This window comes from Terrapene carolina, unplaced genomic scaffold, assembly GCF_002925995.2.
Source record: "Terrapene carolina triunguis isolate 2854851 unplaced genomic scaffold, T_m_triunguis-2.0 Scaffold132, whole genome shotgun sequence".
Taxonomy (NCBI): domain Eukaryota; kingdom Metazoa; phylum Chordata; order Testudines; family Emydidae; genus Terrapene; species Terrapene triunguis.
The window spans coordinates 18,673,664-18,696,343 of NW_020664483.1; the positions used below are offsets into that span (position 1 = coordinate 18,673,664).

The 22,680-nt window shown below is 44.7% G+C and overlaps 1 protein-coding gene across 1 annotated transcript in view; it reads left to right on the forward strand.

Annotated features, from left to right (window-relative positions):
- The window catches only part of XPO1 (exportin 1), a 77,633-nt gene that overhangs the window by 39,009 nt on the left and 15,944 nt on the right, over positions 1-22,680 (forward strand). The window contains exons 11-14 of the mRNA XM_026653116.2: positions 4,904-5,062; positions 13,820-14,017; positions 16,287-16,425; positions 21,786-21,967. Coding sequence (XP_026508901.1) covers positions 4,904-5,062; positions 13,820-14,017; positions 16,287-16,425; positions 21,786-21,967 — 678 coding nt within the window. The remainder of the gene's footprint in view (positions 1-4,903; positions 5,063-13,819; positions 14,018-16,286; positions 16,426-21,785; positions 21,968-22,680) is intronic.

A 22,680-nucleotide genomic window follows, 5' to 3' on the forward strand; every position in this document is an offset into this window, starting at 1 on the left:
ACTACTCAAAAAAAAATCATAGTCATCGTGCATAGTTCTTTGATGTGCAGTGGCATCAAAAAAGTTAACTATGTTAGGGGCCATTAGGAAAGGGATAGATAATAGAACAGACATAGCATAATGCCAAAATATAAATCCATGGTATGCCCACATCTTGAGTACTGCGTGCACTTCTGGTTTCCCCATCTCAAAAAAGATATTTTAGAATTGGAAGAGGTATCAAGAAGGGCAGCAAAAATAAGTGGTATGGAACAACTTCCATACAAGGTTAAAAATACCGGGACTGGTTAGCTTATAAAAAAGACGACTAGTAGCGGATATGATAGAGGTCCATAAAATCACGAATGGTATGGAAAAAGTGAATAGGGAAATATTTATCCCGTCATATAACACAAGAATTCAGGGGTCACCCAAGGAGATTAATAGGCAGCAGGTTTAAAACAAACATACAAAAGTAGTACTTCACACAGTCAACCAGGGAATGTTATGAAGGCCAAAAGCACAACGGGGTTCAAAAAAGAGTTAGCTAAGTTCATGGAGGATAGGTCACTCAATGGCTATTAGCCAAGATGGTCAGGGACACAACCCCATTCTCTGGCTATCCCTAAATCTCTGACTGCCAGAAGCTGGGACTGGACAACAGGGAAAGGATTTCTCTAAATTGCCCCGTTCTGTTAATTCCCTCTGAAGCTTCTGGCACTGGCCACTGTCACAGACAGGATACTAGGCTAGATGGCCCATTGGGCTGACGCAGCATGATTTATGTGATTCATGGCAAATTAAAGTTGGTTGGTGACCTTTAGTGCTGACTGTGACTTTTTATGAAGATCACAATGTTCCTGAGTGGTGTTCCCCCCCCCCCCCCCAGGTAACAAAAATTTACAGCTTTCACTGCAACTTAATACTTTTTTGACAGGAAATTTCCTTAAGTTTCTTTATGTATAAAAATTGCTCTGGCTGAGCTTGCAAGCTGTTTGGACTAAATAACTTGTTCCTCCCTGGCCCCAAACCATTTCGTGGTTTATCTCCCACAGTGTGGACAGTAATGGATCTAGGATTTTGCGGTGTAGTGTGCAAATTGGTTTTGAGACAGTGAAGCAGTTGAAGTGTGTGTGGAATATAGCATTCATACTGACAAAAATCTTTGAGATCAAAGTTGACTTCCAAAGCAGATATTTGCATTTTCTAGCAATCTGTTCATGTTATAGGTCAACTCTTGATGAATAAAGGTCTCATAGTGACCTTAAACCAACTTTGGTGGTGATGTTAACAATTTGTTTCAACCTTGGTGTAGATTGTACTGTACTACTAAAATGCATTTTTGAACAAAGTAGTACTGTATCTTCTACTGTTTCGGCATTCAATGCCTGTTTAAATGAATATGTTACTTGGATTTTGCTAGGATAAAATCTGGCTTTGATAAAAAGGGATGGGACTCAAGGTTGTAGTTTACCCAATCTAGCGGGGGGAAAGAATGGTTTGAAATGAAATACATCCCATGTCATGTACTTAATTATAGTTATTCCGCAAACACAGGCATAAACTTTATCCAAAATGGAAAACTATAAGTGTATTTGCTCTAGGATATCAAAACACTTTTACCAATGTACTTGCTTTTTCAGCATCTAAACTACTACAAAGCTTGAGCCAGACTTATCCAAATGAGCCTAGAGCATTTTTGATGCCAAGTTGGCTGGACTGAAGTGCAGGAGTCAATTCTAAAAACACTTTGTTTTCAGTGGTTCTGTCTTCCATGACTTTATTTCCACAATTAACAATCATCCTCATGCAGCAAATTATGCTCAACCTCTTTCACAAATATAGGCTATGGGTTTGAATTTTGGATCTTCAATTTTAAGTGTTGGAAGACAAGAAATGAACTAAATTATGTCATCAGTATTCAGTTTATTTCCTCTCTTGTGTAGACTCAACCCATGACCTTGTATTTGAGACAGTCATGTTGGCAAAGTAATGGAAAAGGTTCCTTATCTTTGATTCAGTTCTTGTTTTGTTTTTGTTTGTTTTGTTTTTTGTGATAGTGATAGTTCTTAAAGCAGGGGTGGGCAAACTACGACCCGGAGGCCACATCCGGCCCTCCAGCCGGTTTAAACCAGTTGCTCGAGCTCCTGCTGGGGAGTAGGGTCTGGGGCTTGCCCTGCTCCAGCCAGAGAGCGGGGTCGGAAGCCTCTCCACATGCGTAAGCTGAGGCTCCCGGAAGCAGCAGCATGTTCCCCCTCCAGCTCCTATGCTTAGGGGCAGCCAGGGGGCTGTGCACGGTGCCCCCCGCCCCAAGCGCACCCCTCTCCCCCCGCAGCTCCCATTGGCCGGGAACTGCGGCTAATAGGAGCCGCAGGGGTGGTGCCTGCTGATGGGGCAGCATGCAGAGCTGCCTGGCCGCACCTCCACATAGGAGCCGCAGGGGGACGTGCTGCTGCTTCCAGGAGGGGGGATATGATTGCTCTCTTTAAATATATCAGAGGGATAAATACCAGGGAGGGAGAGGAATTATTTCAGCTCAGTACTAATGTGGACACGAGAACAAATTGATATAAACTGGCTGTCGGGAAGTTTAGGCTTGAAATTAGACAAAGGTTTCTAACCATCAGAGGGGTGAAGTTCTGGAACAGCCTTCCGAGGGAAACAGTGGGGGCGAAAGACCTCTCTGGCTTTAAGATTAAGCTTGATAAGTTTATGGAGGGGATGGTTTGATGCGATAACGTGATTTTAGTCAATAGGTCAATAACGTGCCATCGCTGGTAATTAGTAACAATGGTCAATGATGGGATATTAAAAGTTACTACAGAGAACTTTTTTCCGGAGGGTCTGGCTGGAGAGTCTTGCCCGCATGCTCGGGGTTCAGCTGATCGCCATATTTGGGGTCGGGAAGGAATTTTCCTCCAGGGTAGATTGGCAGAGGCCCTGGAGGTTTTTCGCCTTCCTCGGCAGCATGGGGCAGGGGTCGCTTGCTGGAGGATTCTCTGCCACTTGAAGTCTTTAAATCATGATTTGGGGACTTCAACAGCTGAGTCAAGGGAGAGAATTATTCCAGGAGTGGGTGGGTCAGTTTTTGTGGCCTGCATCATGCGGGAGGTCAGACTAGATGATCATAATGGTCCCTTCTGACCTTAAAGTCTATGAGTCTATGAGCTGCTTCAGGTAAGCACCTCTTGGAGCCTAAACCCCTGACCCCCTCCCTTGCCCCAGCCCGGAGGGCTCCCCCCTCGCACTCTGAACTCCTCATTTCTGGCCCCACCCCAGAGCCCGTACCCCAGTCAGAGCCCTCCCTCCCTCCCGCACCCCAACCCCAATTTCATGAGCATACATGGCCCACCATACAATTTTCATACCAAGATGTGGCCCTCAGGCCAAAAAGTTTGCCCACCCCTGTCTTAAAGCGAGACAGATTTCCACTGAGGATGTGACAGTAGTGTCAGCCTGTAATCTGACAAGTCTCTCAAATCTTTTCCAGTTGCTTTAAGTACAGTGCCTCTCTGATAAAAAGTGTTCCTTGTATTATATGAATGCTGTTATTTTAATCAAAGTAATCCTCATGCTCAGTGTAGTTGGATGTGAATGTAGTAGCAGTCTTCCTGAGTTTCTTGGAGTGTCAGTGAAAATCTGGGGCACCAATTCTTTCAACCAATCATTCACCAAGCAGCTACTGGTTGCCTTATTTCCACAATGTGCATTAGGTTGATCAAGTTTATTACTTTCTCAAGCTCAAATAGCATGCTTTGCACCCAGGTATATGTTTGTACCTAAGTTTGATTGTACGTAAAGTTCACCTCTCATTTTCTGAACAATATCCTTGTCATATTTTTATCTGCATCCTTGGATGGCATCTTCAGCAACTTGAATATTTTATATTGTATGGATGCTTGTAGTCCTTTTTAGGTCATCTTTCATAAATGTAAATGACTACATGAGATTTTCTCTTAATTTTTCTCTGTTAGTTCACTTGTAGCATCTAGTGGACCTGCAAGTTTTAAAGCATCTGAAAACATATGGCTAGTGTTTTAAACAGGATTTTTCGCAATCCTAATGTGGCTCCCATTGGAAAAAAAATAGGAATTACACCCTTTTAGGCTAAATTCAGACATGTCAGAGTTCTGAGTATTACTCTTTGTTTAGTTTGGCAGCTGGTGTTCTGTTCTTCCATGCTCCTGTTAGGTGCTTTTACTTCTTACTACTTAAATTTGCCTGGCTTAGTGAGTTATTATTCACTTTATGGACCAATTGAATGCCAAATTTGTGGTACGTTAAAATACTTAATCCCATTTTAGTACCACATTATATCATTGCTGAATTTGGCCCAGACACTTCCATTTGAATTCCTTCTACTTATTCTAAGACTTCATTTGACTGAATTTGTTTTTTGTTTTATAAAGATAAACTATATTAGAACCGAACTAATTTAAAATTTAACACCAAAATATAATCTTGGCAGCAGATTAGAGATTTAGATTCCCCTGCTCCTCTCTGAAACACTTAAATTAATGTCAACACTGTTGTCTTAAGGCAGTCATCAAATGTAACGCATTGAGATTATTTTTATTTATATTGTGGGTAGCCCTTGAAGGCCAGGGCCCTATTATCTAGGCACTGTATAGCATATTAAAGATTAATGGAATTCATTCACATTTCTTAGGACCTTTCCATACATATATAACTGTGTGCTTTTGGCGGGGGTGGAAGGGAGAAGCATTTGCAGGGTGGTTGTGAGGAGGGGAATGCAGTGAATAGCAGAAATGTTTTTTTCCTAAAAAGGACAAAACATTTGTTAATTAAAAACATCCAAATGTTCCCTGGCTTCTACAGGTAATATTGCACCTTTTTGGTGTGATCCGTACTATACATAAGTTTAAAAACTGCTGACCTAGAAAATTCATTCCTGTTTTATTAGATGCTTCCTTTAAACACCAATATCCGACTTGCATACTCCAATGGAAAAGATGATGAACAGAACTTCATTCAGAATCTCAGCTTGTTTCTCTGCACATTTCTCAAGGAACATGGTCAGCTTATAGAAAAGAGATTAAATCTGAGGGAAACCTTAATGGAGGTAAGTTCTATAGTGGCAGTTAACGTAGTTTGTATGTCCTTGTGCTGGATGAGTACCTCAAATGATGTGTCCCTAGTGCAGTTACTTGAACTAAATCTGTAGCACTCACCACAAAAGAAAAGCAGTTAGAGAAGTAAGTCCTTGGGTTTCCTTCCCATAACTAACAAATACTTAAACCCCTGATTAAGACACATTAAAGATATTTCACTTGGTAACACCTGCTAATTGCACTTTTATATGCAGTGACCTTACATTATTTATATCACAATGCCCAAAGACTGCAGTCATGATCGGGGTCCATTTGTGCTATATGCTGTACAAATATATAGGAAGATACAGTTCCTGCTACCAAAGAATTACATGGTAAAACTTGAAAGCTGTGTGAGAGAGGGGTGTATGTATGTGTAATATAACATTTAGCTTTTGACTTAAACTATCCTAGTGTCTTCTCTGTATTTATCATAACCACCGTAAAGTGATCCGTTTCAAACTTTCAGTATTAAACTAAGCAACCTAATCACAGAGGGCAGTATTCCATCATTATGTAATAACAGAGATATACATTGCAGTAATGCATGCCATTGGGGTAATCTTTAGCGGTTAAAAGTAGCAGAACGCTAAACCCTATTTACCATGCACTCTTGGTGACTATATTTGCATTGCAGCAGCACCTAGGGTATGTCTACACTGCATTTACACACTTGTGGCTGGTCCGTGCCTGCTGGCTCGGGCTAAGGGATCGCTTAATTGTGGTGTAGATGTTTGGCCTGGGGCTGCAGCCTCAGCTCTAGGACCATTCCACCTTGCAGACTCCTAGAGCCCAGGCTGAACGTCTACACTGCAATTAAACAGCCCCGCAAGCCCCAGCCTGAGTCAGCTGGCACAGGCCAGCCATGGGTGTTTAATTGCCATGTAGACCTATCCCTAGAGGTTGCAGTTAGAGATCAAGGCCTCATTATGCTAAATGCTGTACGTATGTAGTAGTAATCAAAGCTTAAAGTATTACTACAATTCTGCTTGCTCCCTTTTCCTAGTTGCTACTGCATCCCTTTTTCCTCTTAGTCATGAAATAAAACTAGGAGCAGTGCAATGAAATAGAATAAAAGAAAATTTCAGTTGCAGTTGAGTAGGGTGTGAAACTGAAACCCTGGAAGATTTTATCAAACACTTAAAGGGCAATCTATCTAAGCAGCAAGTATAGAACAGTTACAGTCGAGTCCCCTGCGTCTGTATTTGTAATGTAGACAGGTCCTTAGACTGGGGAATAATCTTGCAACGGAATTGTTAGCCCCATTTTTTCAATCATTTAAAACTGAACTGGGCAAGGTACTCGTGAATATTTTGCAGAAAACTGTTCCGCACCATCAGAAGGATTAGAACAGTGGTTCTCAATTTGTTTTGGCCCACGGCCCACAAGAAACTAAAAGATGATTGTAGGATTTGAGTCATAGGATAGATACCTTTAGTTGTGTGTTGCGAATCAAGGTTGTGCTGGGTGTCAGCTGTTCTGTGTTGCTGCTGCTTCTGCCTCTCTCCTGCTCGGCCCTTCAAACAGCTAAGTACATCTCTACCTCGATATAACGCTGTCCCTTGGGAGCCAAAAAATCTTACCGCGTTATAGGTGAAACCGCGTTATATTGAACTTGCTTTGATCCACCAGAGTGCGCAGCCTTGCCCCCCCGGAGCACTGCTTTACCGCGTTATATCTGAATTCGTGTTATATCGGGTCGCGTTATATCGAGGTAGCAGTGTATTTTCGTATTCATGTGCAACTGCTTCAAAAGTTTTATGTGGAACTAGATTCACTTTCTGCCTTGGTTGTTTTTAGCACCACGGTGGATGCATATTAGCTGACATGGGTCTCCTGCTACTTCGACTGTTGTCCCACGTTGTAGTGTGGTGGCCTTTTGAAATCCCCCTCAGTGCATTGCTTCTGGAAGCTGAACTAAGTACTCTGATCAGGGTCCAGAATATTGCAGCTGACAATGCTAGTGGGGGACACAGGGCAGACAGTGCAAAGTATCTTAAACTGATTCAGCATAGCTAGCATGAATACGCTGAATTGTTGTTAAATTGCTTCAGTACAGTGAGTTTAGTTGTAAAAGGTTCAAATCATTAGTAATGACAAGGCCTCTTTTTGTGGTGGTCTTCGTAGCACAATTTCTTCATTCTGACTTCCTAGTTCTGTCATGTGCAACTGGTAAGACTATATAGATTTTGTTTTCTGCTTTAGAAAAAAATCAATATTCTGAGAGTCCAGGGCCCAGATTTTTGAAGATATTTAGGTGTTGCTTGGTCATCAAGTGTTGATGGAATTTAGACTAAGTGCCTAAATCCCTGTTGAAAATGAGATTTAGGCTCTTAAATCAGGTGTTGCAACAGTGAGCCAGCAAAGTCTGAATACCTTTTAAAAATGTGGACCTAAGTCCCTGGGATGCTTATAAAACACTTCAAATCCTATGCAGCGGCTTCAGCTGGTTTTACAAAAATTCTAAAAACTGGTTGCAGAAGACTGTGCTATTGGAGTTTTAAGAACTGATTTATTCTTCAAGTGCTTGTTCATGTCTTTTCCATGCTAGGTATGTGCATGCTGTGTGCACTGTTGCTGGAGATCTTTCCCTTAGTGGTATCTGTAGGGCTGGCTCTAGTGCCCTCTAGAGTTGCACACATATGCATTGGGATAAGGGGCGCCACCGGCTCCACATCCTCTTGATTCCTTCTTACCACCCATGATGGTTGCTGGAACGATCCTTTTTGCTGCGGCAAGTGGTTGGGACTTTTCTCCATTTATTCTTAGTGTAGATAGTCCTTAGAGTTAGCATATATAGTCGTGTAAATAGTTGTCTCTGTTATCGAGGGACTTTTTGCCCCAGAGGCTGGACATGCCCTGGTCCCTGGGCTTCAAACTCTGTTCCTCTTGCGGCAAGCCAATGTGAGGTGAGTGACCTGCACTTTAGCTGTTTAAAGTGTCTGGAGGAGTCTCGCATTAAAGATAAGTGCCAGATCTGCAGGGACTTCAGCCCTCGCACTGGAAAAAACTGTTCTTCAGCTGAATGTCCTTCTCTTGGAGGTGGCCCTCAGACCAGTCTCGGAACCAAGCTGTTCCACAGCGATGCTGAGCACTCCCTCAGCACAGGGCTTTTCCTGCCACCATTCTTCATCTCCGGTGCTGAGGAAGAAGCATAAGAAACAGCACACAGAGAGAGGGCGCTCTGTGGTGCAGGAAATGAACAGCTCAGTGAGACCCATGCCAGGTCACTTGTCCTCACCGAGCCACTGATGGCCTGCCAACTTCACGTAGAGCGCCTAGTCTGCTTCGGGACCCACCATAGACTCCTGGAAGCAGCCACGGTGCTTAGGTGTCAGCTGCCTCCTTCGACACTGGAGGCGTTCCAAGTGACGAAGGACCTGTCTCTCCCAATTCCGCCAACCCCACAAGGACCTCCGACAGCCGGGGATAGGAGAGAACAGGAAGCGCCAAGCTCCTTGCCAGCACCAACCACCACAGCACTGTCTAGGAGCAAGACTTCCATGATCCTGGCACAGTGATCACTGATCCACAGGCTTTTTAAAGGTGCATCAGGGCGTTACACCAGTCTGAGTTCCAGATTCATCCCCTCTCTTGTTGTTGGACCATCTTGCTGCCCTTCAGCCAAGTATGGTCATAGATAACATCGGACTGTTGGGTCCTCAGTTCAGTAACAGTTGGTTACACTCTCCAGTTTGTATCTACCCCTCCCTCCCATCCCCCACCCTGGTCCCTCTTCGGGGCCCTTCTCACCAGCAATTCCTTGCCGGGGAGATGCAATCCCTACTACTTGTGGGGGGCCTGTAGTCCGTTGGGGGGAGTAGCCCCTTCCCCTCTGGGTCTGTGGGCAGCCAGTCAACCTCACTGCGTCTCTGGGAGGCCACCTGGCGTGGGAAATCAGCGGGGCGATGGGAGACATGAGCGCAGGTCTGTGATCAGGGCCGAACGACAAACACAGAGCCCAGCCCCTGGTCAGGGTGGGGCAGCAAAGAGTCTCTGGCTCAGGCCTGTGCTTGGGCTGGGTAGCCAAATAATCTGTTAGCCCAGGCCCTTAAATCAAGGCGGAGCAGTAGAGAGTCTGTGGGCTCAGGCCTGCACTCAGGCTGAGCCGCAAAACAGTCAGGCCTCCTAGCTCTGGTGGAGAGCTGACAAGCACAGGTTTCTTGCCTCAGAGAGGGGGAGACTGCCACCCATGGGTTGGAGTGGCAGGGGGGACTCAGGCCCACCCACTCCACTGCACCCCGGCCCAGGGCCCTAGCAGTGGCAGAGCAGTCTGCCACTGAGTCAGCGGGGATCCTAACCGTAACACACTGACTCACTTGCTGTCAGCACTGCAGTCAGACAAGGGTTGGCTACCCCTGGGTCACTTCCTAACTCCCCCTCAGGGTGTACCTATATCTGTAGAGGGTCGTCGGGGAAGAGGGCCTCTGTCAGGGCTGGCATCTCCTCCATGTTCAGGTCTGTAAATGGTCCTGGCCAGTCCTCCGCTTCCTTGGGGTCTGTGGCAGCCTCCCAACTCGGGAGCTTGCAGGAGGCGACTGGCTCCTCTGGGGCCCCATCTGAGTTCTCCAGCCCGCCTTTTATACTTCCTGTCCCACCCACTGACTTCTGGTGGGAGGGTTGAGCGTGGCGTGGCTCCGCCCACCAAGGTTCAGTGAGGGACCCCTCCCCCTCCAGGTCTGTGGGCAGCCGGTCTGCTTCACTACAGGGCCATAGAGGAAGTTCCTTCCTAATCTCGAAGGCCAAAGGGGGCCTAAGGCCCATCTTGAACCTGCGTCGCCTTAACAGATATCTCAAGAAACTAAAGTTCTACATGGTCTCTCTGACCTCCATCATACCCTCCCTAGATCCAGGAGACTGGTACGCCTCCCTCAATTTAATGGAGCTTACTTTCACATCTCTATCTTCCACAGTCACCAAAGATTTCTCAGGTTTGTACGGGGTCAAAGCCACTATCAATTCACCGCTTTCCCCTTTAGCCTATCGGCAGCCCCACAGGTCTTCACGCAGTATATGACAGTAGTAGCAGCCTTCCTCATGCACTGTGTGCAAGTCTATTCGTGCCTTGATGGCTGGCTGATCAAAGGTCAGTTGCATGATCAGGTACGGCACAGCATCAGTACTGTCCGGGCCACCTTCTGGGCACTGGGCCTGCTGATTAAACAAGCAAAAGTCAACTCTGGTCCCAGCTCAGAGAATAGAGTTAATCGGGGCAGTGCTTGACTCAACTCCAGCAGAATCTTCCTTCTGGAGGCCCAATTCCAAACTTATGTCGGACCTGATGTCCAGCATCACAGTCCACCAATAATGACTGTTCAGGTCTGCCTCAAACTATTGGGACACATGGCAGCATGTACTTGCCTGGTACAGTATGCAAGGCTGCGCCTCCAGCCCCTCCAGATGTGGCTGACATAAGTCTACTCCCTGAGTAGACACCATTTAGACTCACTGTCCCACCTACAGTCCTCGTTTCCCTGACCTAGTGGAGAGACCCAGAATCTGTAATGTTAGGGAGTACCCTTTGCTGATCCTCAACTGTCTATAGCCTTAACCTCGGTTAAACCTAGGGTGGGGAGCCCACCTCAACAATTTCAGGACCCAGGGCCTCTGGTCCCAAGAAGAACTCTCCCTACATATAAATGTCTGGGAACTCAGGGCTTAGCTTGCCACAAGTTCATTCCCCAGACCTCAAGGAAAGTGGTGTCGGTCCTGACAGACAACATCACATCCATGTTTTACATCAACAAGCAGGGAGGTGCTCGATCTTCAGCCCGAAATGTACTGGCGGATCGCATCAGCAGAGCTTTTTTTCTCTCACCATGAGTGTTTTTTTTCACCTGGAAGTCATCAGGGTCATCTTCCAGAGATAAGAGCCTCCCCAGTTGGAACTATTTGCTACCAGGGAGAACAGGAAATGCCATCTGTAGTGCTCGCTGTGCAGGCTCCCTCCCCAATGCCTTCCTGCTTTCGTGCGCAGGCCACCTACTATACAGACCTTTTCTCCAATTCCCTTGGTTCACAATGTTTTCCTAAAAATCAAATGAGACGAGGGAAGGGTTATCCTGATAAGATGTTGGCATTGATTTGGCATGCCTCTGGACCTCTCTGTGGCAGCACCACTCATGCTCCCACTCTGCCTGGACTTGATCTCACAAGACCATGGCAGGTTGCTTCACCTGAAACTTGCCTTACTGCACCTGACTGCATGGATGCTGAACCCCAAGGAACAGGGCTGCTCGGATCAGGTTTGACAGGTCTCGCAAAGTAATAGCCTTCCACCAGGGCTACCTACTTGGTCAAGTAGAAATGTTTCTCTTGTTGGGCCTCTGAATAGAATCTCTCTCCATTCTGATCTTCTCTGCGGTCTGTCTTGGACTATCTGCTCCACCTAAAGCAGCAAGGTCTGGCTCTCTCATCTATTAAGGTTCATTCATTTCAGCCTTCCACCCACCAGTGAATGGCAGATCAGTGTTCTCCCACAAGATGACCGTCTACTTTCTCAAGGGGTTGGAAAGACTCTATCCTCAGGGTTGCAAACTGACCCCTCCCCCACCATGGAACTTAAACTTGGTCCTGTCGTGTCTCACGGTGTCCCCCCCCTTAAATTGTTAGCATCGTGCTCCAAAGCTCATTTTCCTGCTGGCTGTCCTCTCGGTCAGCAGGGTCTCTGAGATCAAAGTCCTTACGTCGCAACCATCTTAAATGGTGTTCTTCACTGACAAGTTTCAACTGCACCCCCATTCAGCCTTTCTACCAAAGATGATGTCACAAATCCATAACAATCAGGTCATTTTTCTACCTGTCTTCCCAAAACCCAACAGATCAACTAAGGAACATTGGCTTTGTACATTGGACCTTAGGCAGGCCCTCACCTTTTTTTATTGAAAGGAGTAAGCCCTTCCACAAATCCAAACAACTCTGTAGCAATAGCGGTAAGGATGAGAGGACTACCTGTGTTACCGCAAAGAATCTCATCCTGACTAACCACGTGTATTCGGGCTTGCTATGAGCAGGCGAACATCCTGCTTCCGGCCATTGTGACTGCTTATTCCACAATAGTCCAGGCTTCAGCAGCAGCATTTCTCGTGCAGGTACAAGTCCAGGACATCTGCAGAGCTGTGACCTGGTTGTTGGGTCGTACCTTCGACCCAACAGGCACAAGACGATGCCAGTTTCGGGAGATCAGTGGTACAGTCAGTATGTCCATGAACTCTGAGCCCACCTCCTGGGGTACTGTTTGAGTCACCTAGCACGGAATGGACATGAGCAAGCTCTCGAAGAAAAATGGTTACTACTAACCTTTTGTAACTATTGTTCTTTGGGATGTGTTGCTGTGACCATTCCATGACCCACGCTCCTACATCTGTCAGAGTTACCAGCAAAAAGGAAATGAGATGGTGCGGGGCCGGCGGCGCCTCTTATACCAGTGCATATCCGCGTGACACCAGAGGGCGCTAGATCCAGCCCTATGGATACCATTAAGGGAAAAATCTCTGGCAACAGTGCATGCAGCACGCACACATCTAGCATGGAATGGATGTAAGTAACACATCTCTAAGAACAAGTTACGGAAAGGTTAGTAAATGTTCTTTGCCAATGTGAAGGCAAACATATAGTAATAGTTCAACTAGTCTTTCCATTGCTACCCCATATTGTATCAAGGACCTTTTGAAATCTCTTGGTTCACTGCTTGTGGGAGCTATGCAAGGTTCTGTGCTACTCAGGTGGCATTGCAAATGAAACTATTTAGAACTGTGTTCATGTCGTTTTGAAACTGATTTGATGTAACTGTTGTGAACACATTGCATTGTCTTAAATCAGTTCAGTTATGGATCACTTGATTCTCCTAGCATGCACAGCCTATGGGGACTACATCTAAAGATATTTCACTCCTTCCGGCTGATCTTGTCCACAGTTGGCTGGTGATACGGGATGTTGGGATTAGCTGGAGGGAAAGATTAGCTAAGAGAGCATTGAATGTTGGAGCGTGTAGCCCCAACTTATGATTCTATATCAGAAATATACCAAATAGATTCCTTTTAATGTTTTGGTGTGCATATTGGTCAGCACCATTGCAGTAAAGAGAAAAAGGAAGTTACAAATAAAAGTAACTTTTATTTCCCTTCATGTGTCCTGATAGAAATTTTCATTGAGTGCAAATGAGGAATGTCTGCCGTTCCTCTGTCAGCAGTTTAAACATCTACCTTCTGTGAGCAGCAAAAGATGATGCACTCAACAAAGACTTCTTCAAAATGCTGAGCTCCACAACACTATGGTAGTGGTAATCTTGAGTAGCCAGATATTGGTATTGTCCTGCTGACAAACACCTTGCTTTAGGAGACTGTAAAACCACACTGTCTTGCAGAAACTGAAGAGATGATTATCTTGATTAATCAAGAATTATACATGGAGATTCAATTATTTTGAGAAATTATCACCTTTTAATCAGGTTATTGTAACTTTTCAAAAGTATAGGTACATATGTTGGAAAAGTTCCCTGTGGTCATAGTCATGGCAGTTGATCATTTCTTGGGATGCTGACCTTTTAATTATAATTATAACATACTGATTCATTTTGTTTCTAAACGTTATGGCAAAGATATATATAGATATATATAAAGCCTTTCACTAAAACTATTTGGATAAATAAACCTTCAGCATCAAGGTATTATCCACAGAAAATACTGATTGACCAATAACTCAATTTTGTGTAAATCACATTTCTGTAGGCTCTTCACTATATGTTGCTGGTGTCAGAAGTCGAAGAAACTGAAATTTTTAAGATTTGTCTTGAATACTGGAATCATTTGGCTGCTGAACTGTATAGAGAGAGTCCATTTTCAACATCTGCTTCTCCATTGCTTTCGGGAAGTCAACATTTTGATGTTCCTCCCAGGAGACAGCTTTATCTGCCTGTTCTGTCAAAGGTAATGTTGGGGGAATTCATGTTTAATTGAATGCACCGTAAGTAGGACTCCATGTTGGTCACGGAAGTCACGGATTCTGTGACTTTTGCAGCGGCCAGTGTGGCTAACCCTAGGGCTGCCCAAGCAGCTATCTCTGGGGCCAGCCACACTGGCTGCTGCTCAGACAGCCCAGGGCAGCGGTCCCGGGGGCGGCCAGAGCAGCTGTTGCTTGGCAGACCCCGGCACTGGTCCCAGGGTGGCCAGAGCAGCCGCTGCTCAGCGGACCCTAGCAGCTGGTGCTGATGCACCCCCCCAGCAGTTGTTCCATAGGGCAGCCCTACCCCCAGCAGTAAATTCCCCTCCTCCTCCCTCCCCCCCCTTCCCCCCCCCCCCCCCCCAAAGATTTAGTCAGGCGTATTTATAGTATAAGTCATGGACAGGTCACGGGCAATAAACAAAAATTCTTTGCCCGTGACCTGTCTGATTTTTACTAAAAATACCTGTGACTAAATCGTAGCCTTAGCCATAAGTTTACATACATCCTTGTAGAAAAGGAAATCTGTACTTTGTATGACCAGTGCCTCAGTATAACGGAATATTTCTGACAACATTCGATTTTGGCTGGTGACTAGTTACTCCACCCCTTGAGCTATTAAACTGTGGCACACCTATATCTTGTTTGATACCTTGTGCATTAATACTTCAGAGTACATAGAGGGACACTACTCATTAGTTCAGTGGTCCCCAGCCTTTTTCGTCTGGCAGGTGCCAGACAACGAGCCACGGAGGACCGTGGCAGCGGACGAGCATCCGCCAAAATGCCGCCAACAAGCAGCAACGTCAATAGGCGCCACCGCCAAAATGCCGCCGACATTGTCAGTGGCATTTTGGCGGATGCTCGTCCACTGGCCAGTACGCGGGCACATTTAGACACCCCGGCGGGCGCCATGGCGCCTGTGGGCACCGCGTTGAGGACCCCTGCATTAGTTAGTCCATGGCATCTAAACTTTTGTCAGTGGTAAAAATCACATAACCTCATCGCCCATATTTAATACAAACTAAATGGAAAAATTTGAATAAACATCTTGATTAAATGTGCCTTAAATAACTTAATGCAACATTAATGTTGATATCTTCCAATATCTCAGAAGTTTGGAAATTAAATTTTAACTTTCCAATACATTTTTTGTCTGTTTGTGTGAGAGATGCCCAGTAGGCATGTCAAGTCCTCTAAGATTATCCTTGTCTGCTGGTTTAAGTCTCAAACACGTGGGGCCCGCGGGGTTCTTTCGTGCGGCCCGCCAAGCCCCCCCCCCTCACCTTCCCCCGGGACTCCAGCCGCTTCCTGGAGTGGGGACAGTGGCCAGGGCAGGCAGGCAGGCAGGGAGCCTGCCCTGGCCGCGGTGCTGTCACCCTGGAGCCGCTCTAGGTAAGTGGGGCCGGAGCCCGCACCCCAACTCCCTCTCCGGAGCCCCCTTCCACATCCCACACCCTCCCGCACCACAACTCCCTGCCCTGAGCCCCCTGCTGCACCCTGTACCCCGACCCCCTGCCGCACCCCTCTCCCCTCCTGCACCTCACACCCCAACTCCCTGCCCTGAGCCCCCTGCCGTACCCTGCACACCTCCTGCACGTCAACTCCCTGCCCTGAGCCCCCATCACACCCCGCACCCCTCCTGCACCCCCTGGGGGCAGGGAGGGGGCAGAGTTGAGGTGAGGACTTCAGGGAAGGGGTTGGAATGGGGGTGGGGCAGGGGCGGGGCCTCATGGAAGGGGTGGAGTGGGGGCGGGGCTGGGGGCAGCAAGGGGTGGGTGTTAGTGATGCAGCCCTCAGGCCAATGCACTAGTCCTCATGCGGCTCTTGTGGTCATTTGAGTTGAGGCCCCTGGTTTAAAGCATATATTTTGAAGTCCTGTTTGTATTTTGGCTAAAGTGTGTATGTGCTCTGCATTTCAAAGCTAAAATGTAGTCCTTATCTTAGTGGAAAGAGGAAGCCTCAGTGGAAGAGACTATCTTTTGATTGCGTTTTGCTGCCTTTCTTTTAGAACATTGTTTTTGGCATTCTTCGGAGTTAAAATAACTCCGTTAGTAACTTCTTTTGTAACTAGACAAAAGTGTCTGTCTAAGGCTAAACCTATTGGAGACCATGAAGTCTTCTTTTTTTACTCTCCTGACAAATAAGTGCTTTGAAATATTTGACTGGTCAATTGACCGTTTACTCTTGAACTAGTCAAATGCCCAACCCTAAATTTGTTTTAATCTAAAACTGTTGATTCTCTGGTAAACATAGGTCCGGTTGTTAATGGTTAGCCGTATGGCTAAACCAGAAGAAGTGCTGGTTGTGGAAAATGATCAGGGGGAAGTCGTACGAGAATTCATGAAGGATACAGATTCCATAAACTTGTACAAGAATATGAGGGAGACTCTGGGTAAGTTAATGACTTATCTGACCTTATGAATATACACCAACAACATATGAAATCCTTTGACTAAATGCTAGCTTACAATCTAATTTAGATAGAAAATGCAAGGAAGAATAACTACTGATCAAGATAAGTGTGGGAAGAAGGTATGAAGGAGAGGAATGCAAGAATGGGGAATGGAGTGGTACTCTAGGAAGACTATCCCCTGAGAAGAAGTTGACTTAATTTTTGGAGTTTTTTCCTTGTCTTTTGTTTCTCTTGAAGTTTATCTATTAATTTATTATGGTCAGATGCAACCATTTTAAATAAGTGGCACCAGAAAAAAAGTTGTTAGTAAATTAATGGAAAAATAAATGTATATAGGAGGGGGCAGTAGCTTCAGGGCATTATCTTAAAGGCTTTTAATTATTAGGACCAAGCTCTGCCGTTAAAGCTCATTGGTGAAGGAAACTAAGGTCTTGTTTACATTACACAATTTTGTCAGCAAAAGGCAGTTTTTGCAAACAAAATAGTGGAGATGTACACAGTACAAAGCTACTTTTGGCAGCAAAACTCTCACTGTGTTGCCGACAAAATAAATCCAACTCAACGAGAGGCATAAAGTTTTTTGTGGCAAAATTAAAGTGACAAACTGTAGTCACTGTAGACGCTGCCATTCATTATAGCAATATAAATGGCTTCCCTCAGTATCCCACAGTGCCCACCGTGACTGCTCTGCTCGCTGTTTTGAACTCTGGTGCCCTTTAGGCATTCACCCTTCCACTTTCAGAAGTTCTGGGAACCTTTGACATTCCTCAGCGTGGAGTATGGTTTTTCGACCGGAACGCACGGTCGGAAAGGGACCCTGGCAACTCCAGTCAGCAGCACTGACCGGGCTGTTAAAAGTCCAGTCGGCAGCACAGCAGGGCTAAGACAAGCTCCCTACGGCTCCTGGAAGCAGCCAGCATGTCCCTGTGGCCCCTAGGTGCAGGGTTGGCCAGGGAGGCTCCGCGTGCTGCCCCCGCCCTGAGCACTAGCTGTGCAGCTCCCATTGCCCAGGACCGTGGCCAATGGGAGTTGCAGGGATCGTGCCTACGGGTGAGGGCAGCGCGCGGAGCCTCACTGGCCGCCACTGTGCCTAGGAGTCAGATGACATGTTGCCGCTTCCGGGAACTGCCTCAGGTAAGCACTGCCTGGAGCCCATACTGAATCCTCTACCCCAGCCCTGAGTCCTCTCCTGCACCCAAACTTGCTTCCAGAGCCCACACCCCAACCCTCTTCCCCAGCCCAGAGACCCCTTCCACGTTCCAAAGCCTCAGCCTCAGTCCGGAGCCCTCACCCCCTCCTACACCCCAACCCCCTGCCCCAGCCCGGTGAAAGTGAGTGAGGGTGGGGGAGAACGAGTGACTCGGGGGGGGGGAAGGGGGGATGGAGTGAGAAGGGGAAGGGGCGGGGCAAGGGTGTTTGGTTTTCTGCTATCAGAAAGTTGGCCAACCCAGCATGGAGAACTCGGAGTTGCTGAAGATGGCGCACCTGGTAGCTGAGGAGGCTGTGGAAAACCTTGGAGGGAATCACAGAACCATTAATGTGGAATCAGCAGGCAGGCAGGCAGAGTGGGCTGCTGCTGGGGGGAGGGTAAAAGACTGCTGTGCAGAACCATGGGCTGATGTGGGAGGGTGTCCCCCTCTCCCCCAGAATTGGTTGCTCAGGCTGCTGTCTGAACTTGGAGACAACATGCCCACACACTCTCCCCTAATACACATTCTTCCCCCCCCCACTCTCCCTGTCTCTCTCACTACCCTCTTTCCCCCACATACGTTTCAGTTGAAAAGCAGCTGGCAATCTAGTAGGATGCCCATGGAACGATGGGATTGAGAAACCTGCATCATATGATACTGTACCTGCCCCATGAAGCATTGCAAACCCTTCCCAAAGCACCCTGTGACCAGTTGCACAGTGGGATAGCTACCCACAGTGCACTGGTCTCTGTGTTAATGCAAGAGTTGCTAGTGTGGATGTGCTCTGCCAACACAAGGAGCATAGTAGGGATATGCAACCGCGGTTTAATTAAAGCGGAATAATTTTTGTTGACAAAACTCTGTGGTGTAGACAAGGCCTGAACTACCTTGGGGCTGGACCAAGACTGGAAAGCCTATAGGACCTAAGAACCACCTCCAGTGTTGTCACTTACTTTTGGCAGTACAAGGCACACTTTCTCTTAGCTATCAAATAAAACCAGACAGCACATCATAATTCTTCTAGAATTCCATATTCTTTTTTTCCTTTGAGAAGGAACTACTCATGACATGAGAGTCCTGTTTAATGCATTGCTGGAAGGGGGCTCAGGTACTATGGTGGTGTTGGGTGCAGTAGAGGAGTCTGAATGAAAGAGAACAGCATAAGTACTCATTAGTTCTCATTTCATACATTACTTGGTGCCCATCTTTGTAGCTTTATGCTGTACCAAAATATGCAGCTCTGGCCCTGGATGAAAGGGTTGGGTGCACAGCCCTGGCTCAAGGAGTGGCCTGGAGGGGGGGCCCACAGGCCACACTCTTGCCACAACTGCGAGGAGGGTGCATCGCCTCAGCTCCACCCCCACCACTGACAGCTGAAGCTGAAGTCACAGAGGTCCAGTAAAGACACTGAATCCATGACTAAATCGTATCCATAATTATAGTAAATAATTCTAAATGATTATATTGAAACAAAATGTTTAGATTTTGATCAAACTGCATTTTTTGACAGAATACTGTTCTGTCAGAATTTTCAACCAGCTCTACTGCTTAACCTGCATTCTAATAATTTATTTGCTAGACTTCTCCTTATCCACTATACTCAGGAGCAACTGTGGCACCATTGATTTCCCCCAAATAAACTCACCTACCAAGCTGGACACCGCTAGCTCCGCTCATTTTGAGGCAGTGCTGGGAGGCTCATTGTTCTTGTCTTCCTGAGCTGGGTTAGGAGAATATGCAATTTCCCAATCTGTGTATGTCACATAGGGGGAGGGGGGAAACAGCTCTGCTAAAATCTTAGTAAATGCTCATTGAGCATGCACAGAAACTTTTTTTTCCTAAGCTAGCTGGAAACTTCATGGAGATCTGCATAATGACATGTTGGTTTTAAATTTTATCTTCAGCTGTATTTGAGTTATTTTTGAGCAGCCCCAGCGCTTTCAAGCTAAAATAGGTATAGTTTATCTCTCCAGTAACTCAAAATGAATTGGTTTGTCCTTGAACAACTTTTTACAAGTCTCCTTGTCTGAGACATGACATACCAGCTACAAAGGAGAATTTTTCAGAAGGTGTAGTCAATAAAAAATGTAATTCTTTGTAACCTTAACTATTCATTTGAAAAAAGAACCAGCAACAAGCTACCATCTTGACAGTATCATGCATAGTAGAAATAAAATTTGGTTTTCCCATTACATCACAACTTTGAAAGAGTGTTTCCATGATGAAACATTAGAAATCATTCATACTAAGCATTATGAAAGAGTCCCTGCTGCTAGAAAGTATCAAGATGTTTCCTGAACAAATATACAAAATACTTCATTTACTTCTCCAATGTCTAATTTAAAAAAATCTAAATATGTTTACTAAAGGAAATTCAGAAAAATTAAAAACCCAACTTTGGGTTATTAGAATACAAAATGTGCATTTATTAGTCATGAATAATTCTGGCAAGCATTGTGAACCACCATATTTAAGACAGTCTGAGCGAAATATCTGTAGGAGTTGTGAAAATTATCATATCCTTTGACTTTGAACTTACGGTAGAATACCTGATCAGTGTTTTTTACATACCTAAGAAACAGTAGTCTTCAGCATTTGTTCTACGTATGTAATATATCTACTCTTCTGCTTGGTATCTTCATCTGTTCAGTGATGGTTCTTCACCTTCCAGTTTAGTCATTGAATGCTAGCCATGTACTGTGTTCATCTTGTATATTCCTAGACCAAAAAAACTTGATGTTGAAAGTGTGTATCAGTAACTTGAGGATTAAAAAAACAATTACACTGGTGTAATTATCTTACAACAGTGTTATAAACCATAGAAATTCAGAGTTAAAGATATACTTAATAGAAATCTAAACATAAGGCACCCAACTCTGCTACATCATGGAATAAATATAGGATTATGAGTAAGGCATTTTAATGGTTGTTGTCCCAGATGATTTTAGTCCGTTTAATCTACACTTTTTCCTCCCCCTCCCAACCCCCGACATTACAGGCAGAGTTAAGCTGCTTGGATGCCTTAGTGCTTAGTTTTGAGACAACCATCATATCCCTGTAAATTTTTTTTTTTACACTTGTTACTGATATGTATGCTCAACCTCAACTCCATCTAGATGTAGTTTGTTTCAGGGGAAAAAAAAAATAGAAAATAAAATAAAAAAATAGAATTTCATACAGGAACACTAAACAAGAAACATTGTTAACCTACAATATAATGTAAAGATATGTGTCAACCTTAAGTCACATTTTTTATTTTAACTGTAGATTTACTGGTACACCAAAGTAGCCAGAGTGCACTAGCTAGTTAAACTGGGTTTAGAGCGGCCAGAGCAGTACAAAGCAGCCAAAGCATATTGGTGAATCTGGCCTTCAGGTTGCAACTGACTTACTGATGTAGTGGACAGTCAATGAGACCATTGCTGTGTAAAATTGAGGGTGGGAGAGCTCTGTCTCTGAAATGTCTGTGTGCAACTGGAGCTCAGGCAGCACTGCTGTGAGGGACTTTTCACCATGAGGCTCAAGATAACATGCGTCCACAGAATCTTTAAAGAACAGTGACAGTTGCATCAAGTAATCTACCAGTGGGAATTCCATCTCCATTATAGCACTGAGTCATTACAACCAATAGAATTCTTGCATGCAAACTAACGAGGGGAATGGGTTGATTTACCACTTAGTCACATTGGCCTCACTTAGGGGTTACCTGAGCCTATGTAATCTTAACAATTAGATACAACCATTGTTAGTAGTTTAGCTTAGTAGCAGTCTAAGTTCTCCAAATACAGTTTATGAACAAGATTTCAATTAACGTTAACTATATAGAAAGTGTGAACTATCTGCTTTATATTGTTTAGGACAAAGAAAAAACTTGACTTAAACGTTAAATTTTTATAGGACCCTGTTTTTAATTATTTTTAACTCATAAACTAACATTTACTTAAATCCTTCAAAAGTTCACACTGGACTGTAACTTTAGGAAGGATATGCTGTAGTTTTCATGCAAAACATATGTTTTGTATGAAAACTGCATATGTATGAAATAGAACTCAATCTCTGCTATGGAGTTGTAACCAGCACCTCCATAATGTATTGTGGCTACTTAAAAAGTGGATTTGTAACATGTTAAAATGTAATTGTTTCTTTTAGTTTATCTTACGCATCTGGATTATGCAGATACTGAACGAATAATGACAGAAAAACTTCACAATCAAGTGAATGGAACAGAATGGTCATGGAAGAATTTGAATACTCTGTGTTGGGCTATTGGGTCAATCAGTGGAGCAATGCATGAAGAGGATGAAAAACGATTTCTTGTTACAGTAATTAAGGTATAATGTCATAAAACTAGTGGGTTCCTCACATTCACGCCAGAACAGCTGGTAGGTTCAAAAAGTGCAATGGCGATTTCTTTTAAATTCTTTGAAGATACTAATATTTGCTGCACGTTTTTATTGAACTACACTGTAGAAAAAAGCAAACTGACTAGTCAGGATATATTACATTTATATAAAATCATATGAAAAGGAGTCTTGCCTATTATGCCTATAAAGGAAATTAACCCAGATAAGTTTTACATGGGGTTAATTCAGAAGTAGTTAAGTTTATCATGCATTTCTCTTTCCTTTAAGGTTGTAACCTTCTCTACTATGGTCAGTGAGGGAAGAATAGCATTTTTGCCATATACAATTTAGATTGATTAGAATTTTAGTTTTATCAATAGATGTGTGGCAGAGTGGAAAACCTGTCAAAACTGAGGCTCTGCTTGGTAAAAATTCAAGATTAGTTAGAAAAGAGGCATTTCTTACCATGTTTTAAAAATTCACACAGTAATTCATATTAAATTATTTCTTTCGATTATCATTTCTTTTACACTCACCAATATAGACTAGTTGGTAGCCAGTCCCTTATGCTACAGGAAGAAATTAAGACTGCTTGGTTTTTATTAAATAGATTTCACAAACTGCTTGCCTTCATTTTGTACAAAACACTGAGGATTGCTTACACTTTTACATCCATGCTTGAAGTGAATTTAAGTTCATGT